The sequence below is a fragment of the Protopterus annectens genome, chromosome 10.part0 (assembly GCF_019279795.1).
Source record: "Protopterus annectens isolate FY-2018-M chromosome 10.part0, PAN1.0, whole genome shotgun sequence".
NCBI classification, from domain to species: Eukaryota; Metazoa; Chordata; order Ceratodontiformes; family Protopteridae; genus Protopterus; species Protopterus annectens.
Window position 1 is genome coordinate 1714703785 of NC_056744.1, and position 23896 is coordinate 1714727680.

General features: G+C 40.1%; 1 protein-coding gene across 1 annotated transcript in view; it reads left to right on the forward strand.

Moving 5' to 3' along the window:
- The window catches only part of LOC122813952 (zinc finger protein 879-like), a 104305-nt gene extending 81202 nt beyond the window's left edge, over positions 1-23103 (forward strand). Inside the window, 2 exon segments of the mRNA XM_044086496.1 lie at positions 20835-21479; positions 21482-23103. Coding sequence (XP_043942431.1) covers positions 20835-21479; positions 21482-22329 — 1493 coding nt within the window. The 3' untranslated portion in view covers positions 22330-23103.
- The last annotated feature ends 793 nt before the right edge of the window (positions 23104-23896 follow it).

Below are 23896 nucleotides of genomic sequence, written 5' to 3' on the forward strand. Positions count from 1 at the left end.
GTGTTTCAGGAACAGTTTTCCTGGAGATGCTACAAGGATACTGAACGTAATGCTTCCTTATGTTTTGTGTAGATCCTGTTGATAAATCGTTTTTATTTCATTAGTCCAGGTTTTGCTAATGCCACCCATTAGGGATACATGAAATATGGTTCTGTAGTACCCTCACTAGGCCTTGCTGGGATATCTTATGAGTTTTTTTCCTCAAGTGGTCTGGTTATCTGTTTATTGCTGATACTTTTTTACTTTCTATTGCCTAGATATGCGTAATGTTAATACCCTTTCCTTTATTCTTCTCTTTATCTGTTTTCCTCCACAAAATTTCTATCACATTTCAAGCTTGATACCTGTACCACATGTTCCCTTTTTGGGTCTCCACGTCCACGTAATCCACTACTCTTTCTATTTCTCTCCCTTGCTCTCGTCCCACAGTCCTTTTGGGAAGAACTCCACAAGTTTGTTTGATTAAGCGTTAACTTGTACAATTCATTTTTAGACGTTTAAGATGAAAGTGCACTGTACTAGACAATTTGGATAATCATCTTGTCCAACAGGCCATCGCGTTCCCTTATATTTGATATGACTAATACTTCCCCTTCCTTTTGTCCTTTCCAGCTGTGTAGGCATCACCAGAGATATTATTCTGATCACTACAGGATGCCTCTTGCACTTTCTGAATGGCTGGAGGTCGTATTTTGAAATCTTCCTACACAACAAACACTTTTTGAGTTTTCAACAATACCAAATAATCACAGCCTTAAGGTTCTATCTAGACAGGTATTGCTACAGCCGTCCACAATGCATAACTCCCTCTCAACCTTTTCTTTTTCTGCTAGAGCCAGGTCATGATCAAATGGGGCCGTATGGAGGAGAATGAACTGGGGCGCCCCCTGCAGCCATTTTAGTGTCCCATTACTGGTCTTTCTTCCCCAATTACCATAAAAACTGTGCAACGCTGCTTGCATACTATTTTGTTTCTTATTTGAAATGAAGACAGAGGTATGTATTTAATTTAAAACATTTAATTTAAATAGCCTTTGTTGACCAGGTAAGTCCCAATAGGCTCATAATGTCTTTTCAGGGGAGACCCTTGGTATTTATACTACTAGGGGAAAATTTGGCAAGGGTATTGGGGAACTTCCTCCCTACTCTTTTTGATAGCTCAGGTGGATATAAAATATCGCACCTAACATTAACGCAGACAGATGGGGGCTCAGTTTAACATCTCATCCCAAGGACAACACACTCAGGAGTGCACCACCCAGGAATGCAACACCCTGCCCCTTAAAGTGCACAGCAATATCAGCACTCCTTCTACATGGTATGGGAGTAGAACCCATGACTATGTGCACCACAGGCAAGTATGCTACCTGGTGTACTAATAACACTGCTTTGAAGTTCTATAGCACAAACACTGGTGGCCATTTGCTAATAAAACAGTTTTACATTGAAAACAGATTTAGCATAAGCGCCAGTAAACTTCTGTCCTCTTGAAACACACGTTCCTTGAAAATGCACTAAAACTCACATTCCATGAAAATATATCCTAGTAGATTTTGAGGATTTTTTCATTAAGCAGTGAAACAACGTACAAACCAATAAAAGGCAAAAGTATCTATTTCAGAACATTTCAGTCAACTCGTTTGCTTGTACACAGTCAATACAGTGCTTGCACGTGGTTGAAAATTATGTGTGTGATTGGGGAGATGGTTGCAATGGCTTGCATCATATATGACTGATCAAAATGAACCAAAATACATTACTGTGGCCATAATTGATTTACTTGCTCATTCTTTACATAACTATTACTCTCCATTTGGTGGGTGTGCTCCCTCCTTTCCAGCTTAGCCCTGCTGAATTATCTGTTTGTGACTTTCTCAGCAAGATTTGACATCTACCATTTCCCATTACATCAAGAAAGAGATTATTTTACTTCTTTTTCAGTTTTGCTGCAAAGCATTCTCATTAATGTTTTTACTCTTTCTATCAGTATTTTTTATTTGCCTTTGCTAATTCGGATGCTACATACCTGCAGAATGCTGGAGGGCAGCTACAGAATTAATATAGCAGAAGTGGGTGTCAACATACCTCAGTAAATGAGGAGAAGAAAAGTAAAAAAAATAGTGTGTAGAAAGACATAAATTAGTGTTCCAGGCTAAGAATTAGGAAAGAACTCTTGTCAAATACATACCTAGTTTTTACATAATAGGAATGCCACGAGAGGCTTAGAACGAATTGTTAATATTTAGTAAATAGATAAAAGTGGTGAAAATAGTGGAGAAGAATTAATAAAGGACGTTTAATTAAAGAGGGAGTGAGAATAAGCTGATACAAGGTTGAGACATGCTTGTAAAGGAAATCTGTTGGTGTGCTAAAGTTTGATTAGCTATTGTGTTTTTATTGTTTGCTTTAAATTACTAGGCTGTGCAGGCCAGTGTTCTCCAATTTAGCTGGTGTGTTCTGAGCTGAGTGACTGAGCCCTGCTGAATTACCTGATTATGATGTGCTGCAATCAGACTGGACTCTTATCAGTCCATAATAGAACAGGGAAGTGATTTTAATTCTTTGTCATTTTTGCTGCAAAGAATTATGTCTTCACAAACAACTATGACTGTGGAACCTTTGGTGGGGTGTTTTCCCTGTGGTCATTGTAGCAATTGTGGCAAAATTGTCAAATCTAAGGAATTTACTAGTAGGAATTGCTCAAAGGTCTATGATATTTCATTCTTTGCAAATTGTAGCAGTGAATGGCTCATTTATTTGGCAACATGTATTTGTGGCTCCTTCTATGTTGGTCAAACATCTCGTCCTTTAAGACTACGGATATCTGAACATATGAGCAATATTAAAAATAAGAAAATAAATAATGCATTGTACAAACACACTTTAAAACATCACACTGCTAAATTTTCTTTTATGGTGATTGATTTGGTTAAGGGTATCAAATTTAATAAAACAGGATGGCACTCAATGTTAGATACAAAGGAAAATAAATGGATTACTAAATTAGGTGCTCTTTTTTCACCTGGATTAAATGAGCATTTTTAACTGAACCAATGGGATATGCTTAAACACTATTTAAGTTGCATTAATTGATTCTGTGTTTTTTGTCACTGAAGAAGGCTGTGCTTTTTTGCCAGCCGAAACCGGTCTGAGCTTTTTTGATGTTTATTCAACATTAAAGATTTTTTATCGGATCCATTTTGGTTGCTGGCTTCATTTTGGCTGTGTGGATGCTTTTGCTTTAGTTGCCGTGCAACTTTTCTTCGTGCAGGAGGATTTTTTGACTGGTGCTTTTTCTCCTAAGCCTTGAAGGTCTCTGAGGCAAAATCTACTCTTTAGACCCCTCAGCATTACAGTGCAACCCCACATACTACACCTGTATTCACTACATGCTATACTGGTCCTGCTGTACCCTTAAGTCAACAAAGGCCAGCAAAAACACAAGGTAACAATCTAGTTCTAAATGACTCCATAGTAAGATACAGAGATTCTCCACTCATAAAACTTATCAATGATTGGATGACCGTGAGCTACCTCTAAGGCGCCACATTATAGCAGCTGACTTGGGCTGTCAACACTTCACCTCAGATACTCTGACTTGGTCATTCTTTGTGTGGGTTTAAATGACTTGGGCTGTTGACACTTCACCTCAGATACTCTGACTCAGTCATTGTTTTGTGGGTGTAAATGACTTGGGAACAGGGAGGCACAGTGGCACATCGGATAGCATTGTCACATCACAGAAAAAGGTTTCCCAATTTGATTCTTGGCAGGGGTGCCTTCTGTGCAGAGTATGCATGTTCATCCTGTGTTTGTGTGGGTTTTCTCTGGGTCCTTTGGTTTCCTCTGACATCCCAGACATATGCAGTAGGTTGATTGGACATACTAAAGCCACCCCATGATGTAAACCTTGGCTCTAACTAATTGTCACTGTTGAGGTGACACCCCGACCCCATGCAGACCTCCCAACCATCCCGAATTACTCGGTTTTTACCGAGTTTTGGGGGCAAAATGAAGGGGTGCCACGATTCCCGATTGGCACCCCTTCATTTCCGATTTCTTTGCCTTATTTTTTTATTTTTTTTAATTTTCGCGCTGTTGGAGCTGACGTCATCACGTGCGCGATGACGTCAGCTCCGTCAGCACTACCAGCCAGTCAGAATTGAGCTCCTTGAGCTCGAGTCATCATTTCCGGCTGGCTGCAAGCAGTTGCTGCATTTGAAAAGCTTGCCGCCAAATCGCTAATCCTGTTAAAACAGAAACACTTAGCTGCCGCCTGCCTGCCATTCGTTTGGACTGGGACTTTATCACTTGTATTGCCCGAGGCCGAGAAAGAAAGCTGCAGCCTGCCGTTCATTCTGGGAGCCTGGGACTATCTGAGAAAATGTTGCCTGCCCAAGAAAGCTCTGCCATTCAGGACTGGTATCAGGTAAAGGTTTTCTGTTTATTTTAAATGCGAGGGCCAAGGACTGCTGCCATTATTCTCAAGCTGCTGTAGGGAGCTGCCATTCATTTGAACAATGTGTGTGTGTGTGTGTGTGTGTGTGTGTGTGTGTGTGTGTGTGTGTGTGTGTGTGTGTTAGTGTGTGTAGTGTGAACAGGAACCAGCTGCCATTAGTTTTCTGCTGTTTATTTTAAATGCATGGACTGCTGCCATTATTCTTAAGCTGCTGTATTAGGAGCTGCCATTCATTTGAACAAAGTGTGTGTGTGAGAGCTATGGTGAGAAGTGAGAACTGAATTCAATAAATGATAGCCATTAAGTTTCAGTCTTCCTGTTGTTTAAACTGCTGATTTAGCATAGTGGTATGTTGCACTAACTGTAGTGCGTGTGTATAGTGTTCTGGGTTCAAGTCAAGACTTGCCAGTAACATGCATGGGGGTAACACGTTTTATTCTAGCAACTTTCCAGAATTATACAAGCAATGTTTAAAATGTGTCCCTGGTTTTTAAAATGTGTCCCTGGTTTTTGAACTTTTGACCCCCCCCCTGAAAAAAACCCTGAAATTGAAAGTGTGAGAAGCTGTGCAAGATGCCTATGGATTTCTCTACTGTCATTCTATTTATAGTGTGTGTGTGGAAGTAGACTTTTTATGATGGAAATGTTCTGAATTGGGCAGTTTTGTCATTATTGGTTCATGCATTTTGTTTCGTTGCCTACAGTACGGCCTACTGGAAAAAATGTTCTTTCAAACAATACATTTAAAATGTGCTCTAACAAGTGTGCTGTATTATACAAGGAATATAACTTAAGTCAGGAAGGTGTATCAAATGAAAGAACACATATGTGTGCAAGGGGCCAATGATTTGAAAATGGCCCAAAGGTAATCTTTATCCCTTATTGGCCAGATGTATTTTCTTTGGATGTGGTGCAGGTTTCAATACTGTTTCAATGAATGTGATTTTCAAGAGCAGAGAAGTTTTAATACCAAGTGGTTTCAATACTGTTTCAATGAATGTGATTTTCAAGAGCAGAGAAGTTTTAATACCAAGTCTATTTTCATTGTGAAACAGTATCGCTTTATTTATCAGATGTCTGTTAGTGTTTGTGCATTGATGATGTGCCTCAAAATGTAAAAATAAAATCCAAATCTTTATTACAGAAGTAAAGTAGTATGCAGTTGCACACATTAGTGTTTATTATAAATGGGGTGAAATAGTCAGATAATGAGACATTGGAATGGCTGCAGGCAGGGGGACTCTGGTCTGGTGTCATATTTTGGTTGTCTGTTCTTCAGTTTGTGTTTGAAAGTTGGTATCCCACAATTCCATTGGAGTGGGTGGGGTTACATAATTATGTATGCAAATGAGATGTTAATCAGCGTACAGATTTGTACCTATTTTTCATGGCCCATGTCCAGATTTCTGATGTTTCCAGGTTGAGAGGTATGACCCCATGTGCAAAAATGGGAAAATGGGTTGTGGGTGGATGGATAGATGAAATGACTTGAGACATATTTCCTTGGATTATATGGAGAAAGAGGTACCTGACTGGGCTTTCTGAGTACATTTATGACTGGTATGCACCTAGTCTTTGGCAATATCTTACTTTCACTAAGAATAATACCTGAATATAAACAAATGGTTGGTAGTTGGCTTAGTGGTTGGTGTCACTTGATGGGGTTGCAGTTTCTGTCAGCCAGAAGGGAAACAGCTGACAGTCCTACCTGCTTTGCCAGGTATAATAGCCTGTATCTTTTGTGTATTAGGAAAAAACTTTCATCTTCCCATAATGCATTTTATAGGCAAAGTGAACCTTATTCCATGTACCAACCTAGCCAGACTAGACTAGAACAGTATGTAAGTTCTGTTCAGTGGTAGACTCCTCAGAGATAAACCACCATCTCTAGAAGCCCTCCATAAGACTGGAAGATATTGATAAGTGTAATGTCACCATAACATGGTTTCAGTACCAACAAAACACACCTTACCTGCCATGGGTTAATCCTCATCCTGTGCTCAGACTCCCTACTGAGGGTGCCTGTGTCACCAGAGGAAGGACAGCCTGAGACGGCTCGAGCCACAGTTGAGCCCGAGTACAAGTACTACTTAGGTTAAAGAGCTGAGAATGAGTTGAGCTGCAATTGCATGTTTTTTTCTTTTGTTTTTGCCTCATAGTGGAGAAGGTGGAATATTGATTTAAACTGAACCTGCAGGATGACGTTGCTTTTTGTTAGGTCAGATCTGCACATCTGAATACTGCAGCTGAATGAATGTCCAGTGAGAGAGATGCTTTTTTGGAGTAAGTTAAGTATGTAATACTTTATTTTTAAGAAAAGCTGTAGTTGTTACTAGAAGTGGCTAACCATTTAGAAGGTCAGTCCATGGATAAGTTAATTAGGCTAATCAATAAAGTGATTATTATTGTGTTGTAGATCTCGTGGGGGAAATAGAGTTTAGTTTCTGAGAGCTACATATTAAAAACAAAAGTTTTATTTTTTCTCTAATTTTCTTTACAAAGTAATATCAGAAGACTACATACTACATAAATATTTTCTTTTCGGTGGGTAGGGAGACACTCTAGATAGTTGTGTGTCCCAGCTAGTCAGTGGACATGAATGAGTCCATGAATAAATTTAAATCCATTACTGATACTACCATGCTTTTCAGTTTCTTCATGAGAGAAATATGCACCGAAAGTGGCTGCCTTGTGGGGGGGGGGGGGGTGCGCCATACAAGCAGATGGCAAAACACTCTTTGATGTGCTTGGTTTGTGTGTGTGTGTGTGTGTGTGTGTGTGTGTGTTGTGTGTGTGTGTCTGTGTGTGTCTGTACGCATGCATGCATGTGTTGGGGGGGAGGTGGAGTTAGTAATCTTGTCCATGATTAACATGTTAAACTTACTGTATTATTGTAGTCATTGTTTATTTTTTGATTCACTCTCCTCACCATCATGCATTGCAGATGTGCACAGAATATGGTTACCTTTTTGGAGAAGAGGTGTAGAAATTCATAAGGTCACAACACAGTCACTGCTGGCAAATAAAAAGGATACAGTTTGTGGGGTGGCAGTGTGTTTGTCTACCAACAGTAAGCTGAAACGGTAAAATTACTCTGGTTCTTAATGTTTTTCACTTTCTTCATGTTGAGAAGTTAGTGTGCAGAATGTGGGTATCATTTTTGTGGGGAATGTGATATATGACAACAAAGGGCAGTTATGGATGATATGGTTTGTTGGAGGGTCAGAATGTATCAAAGAGCAAAGTGGCCATTATTATTATTATTATATTTTTTTATTTATTTTGTATTTAACATTTGTTTACCAGGAAAGTCCAACTTGGAACAAAGCCAATTTTCAGGGGAAGCCCAAGGAGAAACGCTCCAGGCACATGTCTTTGTAACGTGGGAGGAAATTGGAATACCTGGAGAAAACCCACATGAATGCAGGGAGGACAATCAGACTCCACACAGAAGGCACTCCAGTCGAGAATGAGAATCGAACTCAAGAACATCTTGCTGTGAGGCAAGAACGTTACCGCTGCACCACTGAGCTGTCCATTATATTGTCATTATATATTGTAACAACTTCACAATCAAAGGTGGTATAAAGAGCACATTCAACCTGGGTAGTATATTTTGTACCTAAATAGCTTACTGAGTACTTTTTTATTGCTACTATTGTGGGATCTTACATCAAACTAACAAATCCAGCACTTCAAGGACTTGTGTTATCAAAGTTTAGTTTTATATCCAGTTTCTGCCTTTGGAGCTGTTTGACCATTTCTTACAAGGTCTGGACAAACTAATGTGCACTAAAATTGTCATTAGACCACAAAAATAAATAAAAATCACCATCCAAGGCAAAACATTTCTGTTAATTACATACAGAGTGGTTATGTATATGTTATACTTTTTTTCACATTTTTCAATATTAGCAGACCTATAACTAAAGAAAGGTGAAGGGGTTCTGACAGACATTCTGTTAGCGTTCTTAATTGAGTGAATGCCAGCAATGTCAGTGTAGGTTTGGCTGTAACTCTAGATTCTTGTTCAAGTTTGAAAGGCTGGAGGAGCATTCTTTAACCTAGCTGTTGCCCCGACTGTGTTCTCTGGCTGTGCTCTTAATGGACTCTAGGAGCCAAGTCAGACCCTTGTCTCAGCTCTGGCTTGGCTCTTCTTCAAAAGTCCCAGGCTAGATTATCTATATCTACAAGAGGTGAAGTTGTCTCCATTTTTCTCCAAGAATCCATATCTTGAAGAACTACATAGTTGTAGGACGAATAACCTTAAACAAAAATGGGGCACACACTGCTTACACAACCAGGATCCCTCTAAAATGCAGTGCAAGAAATGCAAACACCATAATGTGGGTGAAAATACTTTATTTAAAAATAAGTAAATGGAAATGACACATAGTACTATTTTGGGTGCTTTCATCTCTCATGGGAGAATTCATCAGAAATAATACAGTCTTTAACTTCACTTACTTTTAAACTTTCCAAATTAGGCTTACACAAATATTTAAAGAGACAGTACATTTCCAATATACCACTTCCTAAACGTAAATAAAGTAAGAATGTTTCGTTACCATCTACAGAATCTTATAAACACAATAACATTTAAAAAAAGCTGTACTGACTTATAAATTAATGTATTACTGCTAAAATATATATAAAATTCCCATCTTCATAAAATCACACAAATGCTCTTAAGAATATAAAAATAGCAATATTTGTTCAGATTCCCCATTTACAAAACTACATATGAGCATTTATATTCATAATTTTGATGCCCAAAGCTTCAAAACTAGCTGCAAAGACACCCTGGAGATATTTCAGCATTTAATCGTAACTGCCACAGTATCTCTTTATATTCAATAAGTTGTTCACATTCCCTCCCCAGGTTTTCTTTCAGCAATGTCTATTATAACAAAGGTAAATTTTGTATAAGTGACATAATAGTTGGCATGCTTATCCAATGAATTATCAACAATTATCTTCCTAATATCATAATTATGTTCATAAATTCATTTTCTTAGTGGCTTCTCATTCTTTCCCATGCAAAACCCGTCACATCCTAAACACCTTTTTTGTCTCAAGATACTCAAGGCATAGGCACAAACCATGTCATCCTCTTGCCACTAGGGGCAATAATATTTATATATTTTTTTAATCAGAATGTTAGGCCTAATGGTTAAGGTGTTTACCTCACAAACACAAGGTACAAGGTCTGAGTCTGACCTTTGAAAGGGAAATTGGCTAGGCTAAACTCATTACATCCGAGTGATGCCACCAGGTACATCTGCAGTTAACTCCTCCTGACACCTCTAAGCGTCAAATATTGCTTGTTCATATTTGCATCAATAATTTCAAAACCATGCTATGGGCAAGATTTTAAAAGATTTCATCTCAAAGCTTATACAATGGCAAACTCAACTGCATTAATATTTGACCTCTATCTAGTGCAGATAAATAGATATTATCTATGTTTTTTATGATATTAATTTATATAGATACAATTTTCACATTTTTCTAGATATTTCAATGACCAAATAACAGAGACAGAACTCCTTAGTCTCACATGAAAGCCCTCAGCTTGATGAATGAAATGCTTCTGGCAGTGTGTGTGTGTAACCTGAGTGGTTGCTGAGATATTCTAAGTTTACAAAATATTACATTTGTAATAGTTACTGTGTTTACTGTGACTTATAAAATTCAGATTAAGACCTAGAACCTAAAGAATACTACCACTATAAAAATAGTTTGTGCTGAACAGTTTGTCATTTACACTTCTTTCATAGCCTCTGTGGTTCTAGAGATATGAACATGTTTGAAATGTGAGGACAATAATTTGAATCTGTCAAAAGACTTGGGTTCCACCCATTGGAAGTTACAGCGCAAACTTCCTGAGCTCCATTGGAGTGAATGAGTTAAATGACCCACAAGAGTAGCTAGCCTAGTATTAAGCTATGCTCTATGAAGAACTGAACAGTGTGAGGCCACTTCCGTTGTATCACTTGTTTAGCCTGGTTCCTGAAATCAGTGTCAATACTCCCACAATTCTCTGGAAGATGAACATTTGTTAGGTCCAGATTATAGTTAGAAGTGTCCATCCCTGTTTTTGGTATCTTCTGCAAGACTGGCATACAATGTAGAATATTTTTCTCTGGGCAAATTAAAGTACATCTTTCAATGAAGCCATCAGAATTCCTCAGTACAGAATAAAAATATTTTATATACCAGTGGATGAAATATAGAAAAATACATGTGCAGTACACTTAGCAGTCTGCATACATTAAATGAACTGTTGCACTTTGTTTAACTGCATTCTCATTTGATCATTTATTTATTTATTTCACTTTGATGACTGGGGAGGTCCACTGGGCTCAGGAGCTCGTTTTCAGTGGAGGCTCGCGGAGAAAAGCTCCACATTGCATAGTAAACATTAAGATACAACAGATTAAAATTAAGCTTCAAAGATGTAGATACATTAAGATACAACAGATTAAAATTAAGATTCAAAGATGCAAATACACTATAAATCAGAGACATGATGTGGTACATTGGTTACATAGCATGTGAGTCATATGTTGACATGAGTGTTTCAATGGTTACATAGAATATGAGTCTTGTTATGGCAGTATGGCAGAACAAGTACAAATGTTGGGGGGGAGGGAAAGCAAACTATTTACAATATTTACATGATGTACATGAGATAACACTGAAGAATGAGTAATATCCAGGGGGGAGCTAAGTTGTTAGAAATAGGAGTAGTATGGAAATACAATTTAGAGTAGAGAGAGGAGAAGGCTAGATGGGGAAAGTGCAATTACACTTCCAATTAGAGAAAAAGTAGGAATGGAGTTGGGTTTTGACGTTGTCAAAGTTTTCTGTGGTTCGTAATGAAGGAGATAGAGAATTCCATTTTTTGCCTAAGGAAAAGGACAGGAGGTGCTGTTCTCCAGGGCGGTTTGGTTTGTAGACAGTGATTAGGTTTAGGTGAGCAGATCTAAGTTGCCTGTTAGGGTTGCATGGTTGTAGGATGTTGGATAGTGCAGGACATATAGTAGGGTTAATTAATAGCCTATGGGCAGTAGTAAGTTGGAGGTAGTCTAGATGGTTGGGAAGTTCTAGCCAGTTTAGTAAGTGGAGGGCAGAGCAATGGTAGGAGGAGTATTTGGCTTTCATGGTGAATTTTGAAATTGTATTATAACAGCTTTCCATTTTGGAAGAGATGGAGGCAGATAGGTTAGTAGAGGAGCACCATACATTAGTGAGGGAAGAAGGTAGGTAGTGGAGAGGGTTTGTCTAGTAGAAGGAGAAAGAGATAGTGGATGTTTCATGTCTCTATCATATTATTGTACAATGTAAATAGCTATTTCATCGTACCGATAATATCGAAACAACAAAATATCAAACAAACGGAACAGCAATTTTTTTCCCAGGGAAAAAATTTGCTTCTCCGTAAAAAAAAAAAAATAACTTAAACACAACTTTAAGTGGGGGACTTTGCCCCCCACACCCCCCATGTGGGGACCTGTGCCCCCCCACACCCCCTACTTAAATATACCAACTACGAGATCACACCATAGTGGAGGAAATGGCAAAGTCCCGAAGACGGCCCACCAAATTTTTTCGCTGGGAAAAAATTCGATGTTCCGTGACTTTGTTATTTTGCCATTTCAGCAGTATCGGATCGACTAAATAGCATTCACTATTTAGTCCATTTGATACTGTCATATAGACCCGATGTTTCTGTATAGCAGGCCGAGTTTTTGATGTTTTTTCTTGATATTTAGTTGAATATGGGTATCAAATTTTAGGTGTTCATCTATAGTAACCCCAAGTAGTTTGGCTTAGGGAACAATTTCTGTGGTTGAATTGTTATGGCTTCTAATTTGGAAAGAATATGTTCTTTGTGTTTCACTGTTGCAGTCATTACATTTGGGTTATCTGCCTGCAGGTAACCCTCAGCCGGCCTGAATACCAGAGTCTTCGAATCCTGTGTCGGATGCTGTCTCCTCTTCCATGATGTCAGGTCATCAGGGGTATAAAACATGCAGCCAACACCATTACACCAGTCTTTCTTGCCACGTGGGGGCTAAAGCAGAAGCAGTTCACAAGTGCCGGTTGGCCAAATCCTGAAATTTTCGTTTTCGAGGTTCAGAACCGAAGTCTTTAAAAAAAGCTAAGTACCCCGTTGGGGATCCTTTTTCTTGCTCTTAATCCGATGTCAGTAAAAGTTAACAATTGTCTTACTTGTGGAAAGCAAATACCTCATAAAGATTTTCATTCGTACAGCATTCCTTGCTTAGGCCCAGACCACGACATCCCTCTCTGTCGGTTTTGTGCTTTATTCAACCCCCAAACTATCCGTCGCCGGTTTGTTTTTGCAGCTAATTATTTTGGATCTTGGTTTAACTATCCAGAAATGTTGTCGGTAAGCCATCCGATTACCGATATTCTGAAAAAACATAAAGATAAAGACAGAGACAGACTGCATAGGTCCAAAACTGCCGACGACGCTTCCGCTAAGCTAGTCACCAGTTCGCCGGTACTCAGTGAGGTGCTTTTGCAGCCCCTGATACCTGCTACTTCAGATTCGCAGGCCTCTACTGAGACCCATTCAGAGTCTGGTATGCCGCGAGATGCTTCTTCGACTATGGAACCTGTGGATGTCTCTACCTTGGATGGGTCTGGAGCTGCTGTGCAGGCACTGGCTTCTGAGGGTGTATTCAGGCCTACTGACGTGTGTATTAAACCAACGCCATCTTCTTCTTCAAGGCCTAAAACTCGAACCATGCCTAGAAAACCGATGCCCAGACTGCATGGTCAGGCCTCTATGCCTAAAAAACAAATGATAAGAATGGCTGAAGACCTTATTACTTTAATTAGGGGAAGCCAACCTTCCCCCTCTTCTAAGAGACCTAGGACTGATTTTCCTGATTTTTATTTTGGTGAAACCTTGCACAGTCTTAGGGAGCATTTCCAATGGGAAAGCCAGGATTACTCTGACTCCAAAAAGAGGCTTAGGGAATTCTTACTCCTCCCTCAACACAGGCCTTTAGCTATCCCTCCTGTTCTGGAAATTGTAGATGATGCCTTCTTGGAATCCAGCCTGGCCCCAGACACTTTACCTCCAGCTCCCAGAAAACCTGACCGGTATTACAGAGTACCTGACTCTTACATGTTCCTCTTCAAGAATCCTTCTGCGGACCCAGAGACCATTTCTCAAGGACCTAAAGGAATTAAGGCTACCCCCCCCCCCGATAGAGTTTCCAGGGCCTTGGACAGATGGGGTAAGAAGGCGTACACTTCTGCTACTTTGGCCATTAGTGCCTTGAACTGCCAGTTTCATCTGTTAAAGTACCAGCAGCATATTATGGGAACTACTTAAACAGAAAATGATGTTGATTCCTGACTGTGATGAACAAAGAATTACAGGCTTTAATGCATTCTGATGAACAAGTTGGTAAACATACTTTGCAATGTGGTTTTGATTCTTTAGAAGCATCTTGCAGGGCTGCTGTCACTGGGTCTGTACTTAGAAGGCATGCTTGGCTTAAGGAGCAAAACTTGCCAGATCATGTTAAAGCTAAATTACTGGATGCTCCCTTAAACCAAGACCGCCTGTTTGGCAACAGAGTAGAAGTAGTCCTTAAAAAGATGGAGGAAAAAGCTAACTCTATGCAAACTGTTGAAGATTTCCAGCAAGTACAGCCTCCCAAATTTAGTAGGCATTGGCCTTCTAAGAATTGGTCCTTTCCAGTCTCCTCAGTCCAAACCCAGGAACAGCAGACCACCTAGGCTACAGTCTCAAGGCACACACAGGCCTAAACAGTGGGTGGCTCCCACTTCCAAAGCTGGAAGTAGTAAGACACCCCCCTATGGAAAACTGTCACAATGACTTAACCTTAAACCTTCCAAGCCCTGCTCAACTGCTTGCTCCCTTAGGGGGAAAGATTGCCCTGCATGCAAAAAACTGGGAACTCATTACCCAGGATAAATGGGTTTTAAATATAGTCTTCCAAGGATACAGATTCCACTTCCACACCTTATCAACCCCAAATGGTTGGCCAGACCTGCCCCCAAATCAGTGGGAAGAGGCTCAACAGCAGGATGTTCTTCGTGGTTCACTATTGCAGTCATCACATTTGGGTTATCTGCTTGTAATAGCCCTCAGTCGTCCTGATTAACAAAGTCCTGGGTCCTGCATCGGTTGCTGTCTCTTCTTCCATGACGCCAGGTCATCAGGGGTATAAAACATGCAGCTGACGCCATTATATCAGTCTTTCTAGCCATGCGGTTCCTGAAGCAGAAACAGTTCGCAAGTGCCGGTTGGCCGACTCCTGAAATTTTCGTTTTGGAGTTTCAGAACCAAAGTCTTCAACTAAAAGCTAATAAGTACCCCATTGTGGAAACCTTTTCTTCCTCTAAACCGATGTCAGTAAAAGTAAATAATTGCATTTCTTGTGGAAAGCAAATACCTCATAAAGATTTTCATTCGTACTGTATTCCTTGCCTAGGCCCTGACCACAACATGCCTCATTGTCAGTTTTGTGCCTTATTTAAACCACAAACTATCCATCATCGGTATATTTTCCTCTAAATATTTTGGTGCTCTGTTCAATTATCCTGATATGTCTTTGGTAAGCCATCCGACTACCGACATTTCAAAAAAATGCAAAGATAAAGACAGAGACATGCCGCCTAGGTCCAAAGCTGCAGACGACGCTTCTCTTAAGCCAGTCGCCAGTTCGCCAGTACTCAGTGAGGTGCTTTCACAACCCCTGATACCCACTACGTCAGATTCGCAGGCCTCTACTGAGACTCATTTGGAGTCTGGTATGCCACGAGATGCTTCAACTGTGGAACCTGCGGATGTCCCTACCTTGGATGGGTCCGGAGCCGCTGTGCAGGCATCGTCTTCTGTGGGTGTATTCAGGCCTACTGACTTGCATATTAAACCAATGCCATCTTCTTCTTCAAGGCCTAAACCTCGAACCATGCCTAGAAAACTGATGCCCAGACTGCATGGTCAGGCCTCTTTGCCTAAAAAACAAATGATAAGAATGGCTGAAGACCTTATTACTTTAATTAGGGGAAGCCAACCTTCCCCCTCTAAGAGACCTAGGACTGAGTTTGCTTATGATACTTCTGACCAGGATTCTGAATTTTCTGTTTCCTCTGATGTCCAGGATTTACCCTTATCTACCTATGAGGATTCTGATTCTGAGGACTCTATTCCTTCTGCTCCCCTCAGTGGATTTCTCTTTTGGTGAAACCTTGCATACCCTCAGGGAGCATTTTCGTTGGGAAAGTCAGGATTTCTCTGATTCTAAAAAGAGGCTTAGGGATTTCTTACTCCTGCCCCAGCATAGGCCTTTAGCCATATCTCCTGTACTACACATTGTTGATAATGCCTTTTCAGAATCTAGCTTGGCCCCTGACTCTTTACCTCCTGCTCCCAGAAAACCTGATAGATATTACAGGGTCCCTGACTTTCACAAGTTCATTTTCAAAAATCCTACTGCGGATCCTGAGACCATTTCACAGGGACCCAAGGGCATTAAAGCTACTACTGCCAAAAATCCTTCCCCCTCTGATAGAAACTCCAGGGAGCTGGATAGGTGGGGTAAGAAGGTATACACTTCTGCAACTTTGGCCATTAGGGCCTTAAACTGCCAGTTTCATATGTTAAAGTATTAGCAGCATATTATTGGATTGCATAAACAGAAAAAGATGTTGATTCCTGATTGTGCTGAAACTAAGGATTTACTGCATTCAGCTGAACAAGTTGGAAAACATACGTTGCAATGTGGTTTTGATTCACTAGAGGCATGTTGCAGGGCTGCTGTAATTGGGTCTGTACTTAGAAGGCATGCTTGGCTTAAGGAGCAATCCTTGCCAGATCATGTTAAAACGAAATTACTGGATGCTCCCTTAAATCAGGACCGCCTGTTTGTCAGCAAGGCAGAAGAAGTTCTTAAAAAGATGGAGGAAAAAGTTAAATCTATGCAAACTGTTAAAGATTTCTTACAAGTATAACCTCCAAGGTTTAGTAGACATTGGCCTTCCAAGAATTGGACCTTTACTGCCTCTTCCAGACCTTCTCAGTCCAAACCCAGATCCAGGAGAGCACCCAGGCTTCAGTCCCAGGGTACGCACAGGACTAAGCAGTGGGGGGGCCTCCACTTCCAAATCTGGGAGTAATAACCCCCCCCCCATGGTAAACTGTTTTAATGACTTCCTTTAAAAACTTCCAAGCAATTCTCAGCTGACTGCCCCCTTGGGCAAATTTTGCACAAGGAATCCCAACAAACAAGCTTGGAAAGTGGATGCTCTGTCCTTCAGCTGGAAAAACCGATCAGTTTATGCCTTTCCTCCTCTGCTCTCCAAAGTACTACTAAACATCAAACAAGACAGACCAAGGAAGATTCTGATTGCACCAGACTGGCCACTCCAACACTGGTACCCCCTCTTGTGCAGTGTGTCACTGTTGGCTCAATGGCACCTGCCTCAGATCCCTACCCTGTTGTCTCAGCAGAAGAACCAGATTCTGCACCCTTAGCTTCAAACACTGAACCTAGCAGCCTGGCGAATTACTTAATCTCTCCTTTACCATCCCTCAGTAAACCAGTGACGGATATCATTTTAGAAGCAAGGAAGCCTAGTACTAGAAAATCTTATGCTGAAAAATGGAAAAGATTCTGTGCCTGGAACCAATCTCAAGGGATGAGCACAGCAGTGCCCAATTTACCTCAGATTTTACAATACTTAACTGAGATGCTTCACAAGCACCTGTCTTTCTCCTCCATCAAAATTCATGCCTCAGCCATTTCAGCTCATTATAACACAGAACCTCCCCTCTTCTCTCATCCACTGCTCAAGCAGTTTCTCAGAGGGGCCAAAAGTTTAAGACCACCCAGGAGAGCACCAACTCCGGCTTGGGACCTTAGCTTTGTATTAGAGAAACTCACTCTTCCTCCTTTCGAGCCAGCTGCTACTGCAGATTTAAAATTCCTTTCTTGGAAAACAGCATTCCTTTTAGCAATCACTTCAGCAAGAAGGGTATCTGAATTACAGGCACTTATGGCAGTTGAGCCTTTCATCATCTTTCAAGCAGACAGAGTGTCATTCAGAACCAATGCCTCCTTCATACCCAAGGTGGTATCCAGTGTGGCTCTTAATCAGTCCATTCATTTGCCAACCTTCTTTCCTAATCCACAGAACAAAGGGGAATGGATACTGCACTCCTTAGATGTGCACAGACCACTTAGATTCTACTTGGACAGGACTAAACCTCAAAGGAAATCTGAACAACTGCTGGTGGCATTTGCTGCAGGGGCAGAGGGGAATGCTATTTCAAAGCAAACCATCTCTAAATGGATTGGCCATTGCATTCATTTCTGTTATAAGCACCATGGAAAACCTATCCCACAGGGGATCAGACCCCACTCAATCAGGGCTGCATCTACCTCTACAGCCTTTCTCAGAGGTGTCCCCACCAGGGACATCCTAGAAGCTGCTACCTGGAGTTCTGTACATACCTTCACATTACCACATGCCTATTTTTTCTAAATCCAGAGCTGGTTTTGCCACTGCAGTTTTGCAGGGCTTAATAGCTGGCCCTAATGCTCCTTAACTTCCTCCTCCCTTCCTTAGCTTTGGGAATCAACCCAAATGTAATGACTGCAACAGTGAAACACAAAGAACATAGTACAGCTGTGTGCACTTGCCATAAATGTAGATGTTTGAGTGTATTCACTGTTGCAGTCCTGGTTACCCTCCAGCCCCCTGACATCTCTTGGCTGTACCTTTCCTTCTTGTTTGGTGTATTTGAGCTTTCTGGTGTATTTGCTTTTTGATGGAGGTGTAACATAACATGTAATTGTTTCCCATTATGGGGACACCTGACATCTGGGGCAAGAAAAACTGATGTAATGGCATTGGCTGCATGTTTTATACCCCTGACGACCTCATCATGGAAGAGGAGACATCATCTGACGCAGGAATCGAAGACTCTGGTATTCAGGCCGACTGAGGGCTACCTGCAGGCAGATAACCCAAATGTAATGACTGCAACAGTGTATACACTCAAATATCTACATTTATGGTAAGTGCACACAACTGTACTTTTTATCAAGACGGGATGATTTTGGGGGAGGGAAAAGTAGTATTTTGGATTTGTTAGCATTTAGAGATAGGTAATTTTATAGTATCCAGTTCTCAGTGGTGGAGAAGGCAGTTTGAGTGAATGATTGAAGTTACGGGAGGTTGGTGGCACAGCAGATTAAAGTGGAGTTGTCTGCATATTGTACGATTTTCGTATTTGGGATGGCAGAGTGGAAATCATTGATAAAGATGTTAAACAGCATTGGGCCAGGAATGGATCCTTGGGCAACTCCAGTAGGGGTGGGAAGGAAGTTTGAGGTGCCTTTTCTCCATTTTACAGCTTGAGATCTGTCAGATAGGTAACTTGAGAACCAGGCTAGGGCATTGTGAGAGAGGTTAAGGTTAGCAAGGTGGCTTAGGAGATGAGTATGGGAGATTGTATTGAAAGCCTTGGAGAGATCTAATAGAACTGTAGAAACTATTTTTCCAGAGTCATGGGCATGGTTGACTATATCTAGGAATGAGAGAAGAGCAGTTATAGTGCTATGGCCAAGATGGAAACCAAGTTGGGTTTGAGAGATAAGGTGTTTTTTGGTTAGGAAGGGCATTAGTTGGATGTGAATGCATTTTTCCAATATTTTTCATACTGGGGAGAGGATGGCTATGGGGTGAAAGTTTGAAGTATTATTATTTTTACCACCTTTGTGGAGAGAATGTATAAAGACAGCATGCCACAGCTTGGGGACATAAGATTCCTGTATGGATCTGTTGATTAGGATGCTAATGGGGAGGGCAATTCCGTCTGCAGCAATTTTTAAGAAGTTAGATGGAATGTTATCTGGGGCATTGGAGCATTGTTTTAGTTTGCTGAGAAGTTTTTTTATGTAGGAGGTAGAAATTGGTTTAAGTTCAAAAGTAGGGGGAGAGTTGGGTTTAGAGGCTGGGGCAGAGTGACTAACCTGTGTGGGTGGGTTATTTGGGAAGGACTTAGTTAGTTCAGCTATAGAGTTAGTAAAGAAGGAGTTGAATAGAGTGTTGATTTCTGGATCAGACTTAGTAGTGTCAGGGCAAGGGTTGTTTTTGGCACCTGAGTTGAGAAGTGAGTTAATGGAGTTCCAGAATTGTTTGGTGTTTTTGGTGTGGTTGGCTTGGAGTTTAATATAGTGGGATTGTTTATCTTTGATTATATGTCTTTTAGTAAGATTGCGGAGTTGCTTATATTTAAGAAGGGTTTCAGGATGTTTATTTTGCTGAGAAAGTTTCCAGCATTTATCTCTGTTGCATACATTTTTTGGTTTCCTTAGTTAACCGTGGGGCAGAGTTGGGGTTGACTCGTATAGTTCACGGTGGAGTTTGGGAATTGAGTACATTTAGGAAAGCTGAGTTAAAGTAATCAACTGTGTTGTCTAGAGGAAGTGTTTTTAGATTGTTCCAGTTTGTTTGAGAGTGCTGGAGAAAGTTATAGGGTTGAAGTTTTTAAGGTTATGTGTATGTATGTATTGGTGCTGGTGAGGGGAGGAATGGATTGCTCGGTGGATGAAGGCAGGCAGGTGGTCACTAATAGAGTCAGGAAGGATGCCTGAGCCTAAGATGTTGTTAGGGTGGGTAGCTAGGATCCAGTCCAGGGTAGATCCTGGAGGATTGATTTTGTTAGGTCTAGTGATAAAGTTAGTAAATTGAGTACAGTTGAATAGATTGACAGATATGGCTAGATTCAGGTTGTTAATTTTGTTCCAGTCTATGTTAACGTCACCTATGCATTACATGTTTTGCTTATTTATTCATTGAAGTTTGGCAATCGTAGTGGGCTGGTTTAAAGTGTTCCATTTCAAAAATATCTTTTGAAGTACAAAGTGGTCCATTCAAGTGCTACTAGAAGTAAATAATCAATGTTATATCAAAACATTAAGTAATACTACAGGAAGGTGAAATTATGGTTACTTATACTGTAAGATTTGTACTACATGTAGTGAAAAAAAGTTGAGATGTATTCCTATGGGTATTATTCTTTTTCTTTGTCTAGCTTGATCATGTTTGATTATTGTAACAGTTCTTTGGTGTTTTGGCAACTTTTACAGGTGTTCATTGAGGATCAAGTTCTTGTAGAAAAGGTAGAGTTGCTTTAACCTATTAAAAAAAAAAAAGAGGAAGAAAAATTTATAACAGAGAATAGATTTATAATATTTAAAATATCTAAACAATGCACATGCACTGCTGGGGGTTAAATATAAGATATGTTTGTTTTGTTGTGATAAAATACTAATAAATAATCTCTTTATAGGTGAAGGATCTCAGCTGCATCACTTAACGGAGAATTTACAGCAGTGTGCTCATCCTTTGAGGGGCTGCAAGAGTCTTTGTCTCCCTCCTGTACCACACCACCACTCAGGACATAAATGCAGCCAGAGCACTGAATCTGACAATAAAACACCTCAGTTGCATCACCCATCAGAGAATCTGCAAAAGTGCACTCAGCATGTGAAATGCTGTGAAAAACTACATCACACACATGCACCACAGCTTCTCCCTGGAAATATCTGTAGCAGGAGCTCTGATTGTGACAGTGCAACACCTGAATTACCTCACCCAACAGAAAAGTTGCAGCAGTGTGGTCAGCCTGCAAAGGACTCAGCCATTCTTCAGCCTACTCTTGTACCACAGTCTCCCTCAGAACATAACTTTAACAAGAACTCTGAATGTGATAAAGGTTGTATTGTTCAGCAGATTCCAGTAATCCAGAATTCTCACACAGCAGAGAAGCCATGTAATTTCGTTGAATGTATTAAGAGTTTCGTACAAAAGAATGATCTGATAAAATATCAAAAGACTAAGAGTTGCATAGGGGAAAAAATATATACATACAAATGTCCTGAATGTGGTAAGTCTTACAGAGGAAAGAGTGCTCTCTTATATCACCAAAAAACTCACACGGGGAGAAACCATATAAATGTTCTGAATGTGGTAAGTGTTTTTCACAGAGCAGTGACATGATACGTCATCAGGCCATTCATACGGGAAAGAAACCATATAAATGTGCTGAATGTGGCAAGTGTTTTTCGCAGAGCAGTATTTTGATGCGCCATCAAGTCATTCACACAGGGGAGAAACCATATAAATGTACTGTATGTAGCAAGAGTTTCACAAGACCAAGTACGCTTAGAGCCCATCAACAAATGCACACATTTGGAGAAATTAAGAAAAAGGAGAAACCATATAAATGTCCTGAATGTAGTAAGTGTTACACAGCAAAGAATGCTCTTGTATACCATCAAAAGACTCACACGGTGGAGAAACCATATAAATGTACTGAATGTAATAAATGGTTTATGTGGCATAGTCAGTTGATATGCCATCAGGCTCTTCACACAGGGAAGAAACCATATAAATGTACAGAATGTGGTAAGTGTTACACAGAAAAGAGTGCTCTTTTATATCACCAAAAGACTCACACGGAGGAGCAGCCATATAAGTGTACTGAATGTAACAAATGGTTTATGTGGCATAGTCATTTGATACGACACCAGATCAGTCACACTGGAGAAAAACCATTTAAATGTGATCAGTGTAGTACTAGTTTTACACGGCAAAGTACGCTTAGAGCCCATCAAAAAATTCACACTGGGGAGAAACCATATAAATGCACGGAATGCAGTAAGTGTTTTTCACATAACAGTAATCTGATACGCCATCAAGCCATTCACAGAGGGGGAGAGGAAGAATTACACTCCTCTTTTACTGAGAACGTACAAGCCACTCTAGGAGGTGTTGACCATTAACTTGCATTCACAGCTTATGGGCATTTAAAGTCCAGCAATGACAGCTGAAAGGGGAAAAAATATATGAAATGAAAACCATAATGGAATCACCCATCATTAAAACCATGACAGAGAACTGTGAAAAGGGGTGGGGCCTAAGCACGGTATGGATATTTAACTAAAAACGCATTTGGTAGTATTCCCCATTAATTGTTCAAGCTTATCAATGTGTAAAGTACACTGTTCATTGATAAATGGCATAGAATTCACTATAAAATAGTGACAAACCACTTTACAATCAGCAGTAAAAAAAGAGGGAAATTTATTATCACAGTTATAAAAATCCAACAAGAGAGATTCCAGGGTGATTAATTGTCTCTGTTGCTGTTTTGCCTTTCTCTCAGTCCATGCTGTTTTGCCTTTCTCTCAGTCCATTAAGCTGTCTATGGCTAAAGCTGGAGTTCTAGCAAATGGCCTTGCCAAATGACATCTCACTTCCATTTTACGAATGATTTCAAAGTTTATAGTTCATCTGACAAGCAACTGAAAATACAACAAATGATTTGAAACTTTTTCATGTAATATAAGACAGACATTTGGCCTTAATGGGTTTAATGTGTGAAAGCAATATTTATCACAAGAAATCTGAAACATCAAGGGAAAAAGTCATAACTGGAGAAGAATATGGCATTAAAGACCTTTTATTCAGGAAGGGTTCCTGCTAGTCCAAGAGGCTGAATAATTGCAAATCCTATGTTGGTCCAATAAGAGGTATTACAACATGTCTGTTCAACAGTGTCTCTGTGTGTTTTCTTGTTAGTGGACCAACACAGCATTTCTAACTTTTTTCTAGAAAATGTGGATGTACACACAAAGATAGATTTTGCATAACAGAACAGAACTATAAACAGTTAACCATCTTGTTGCAGGCCTTGATATATTTATGTATGCGGATCTGTGTATTGAAAGACACAGTAATGTGTCAAGGTTGCTACATTGGAAGTGGTACATACATTACCCTATACAGGTAGATGAGATGCACTATGAATATGAAAAAAAATAATTCTGAAAACTAAGAAATATTGACCACAGTGGGTCATCCACTGCCAACAATTAGGAAAGCAGAGTCATGAAAACCATTTTATTAAAGGGCAAATCAGCATTTATTATCAAAATAACCACACCCAACAACTATACAGTCTTGCATACTAAAAGTAATCAAATTAAAAAATATGAAAACATTAAAGTAAAAACTAGACTGAATCAGAAAAAGGGCACCCAAGCAGGCCTAGTAGTTGCAGAAACAAGTGGGCTACTATAAAATAATTTCCAAACTTACGTACTTAAATATGTTATCAATGTAGGTAAAGCCATATGAAATGCAGAAGGAGGCGGTGTGGCTACGTAGTAGTGTACACTGATGATACTATGAAGAGCACCTGTGTAAACTAAAACATACAGTCAAAGTCTCTTCAGTTGTCTGCCCACTTTTTCTCATCACGGTGTTTTACCTCAAACAGACATCTGCTCAGTTACTTCTGAAGGGAAGCGCTCAACTAGTTAACCCATTGTAATCCTCATACACACA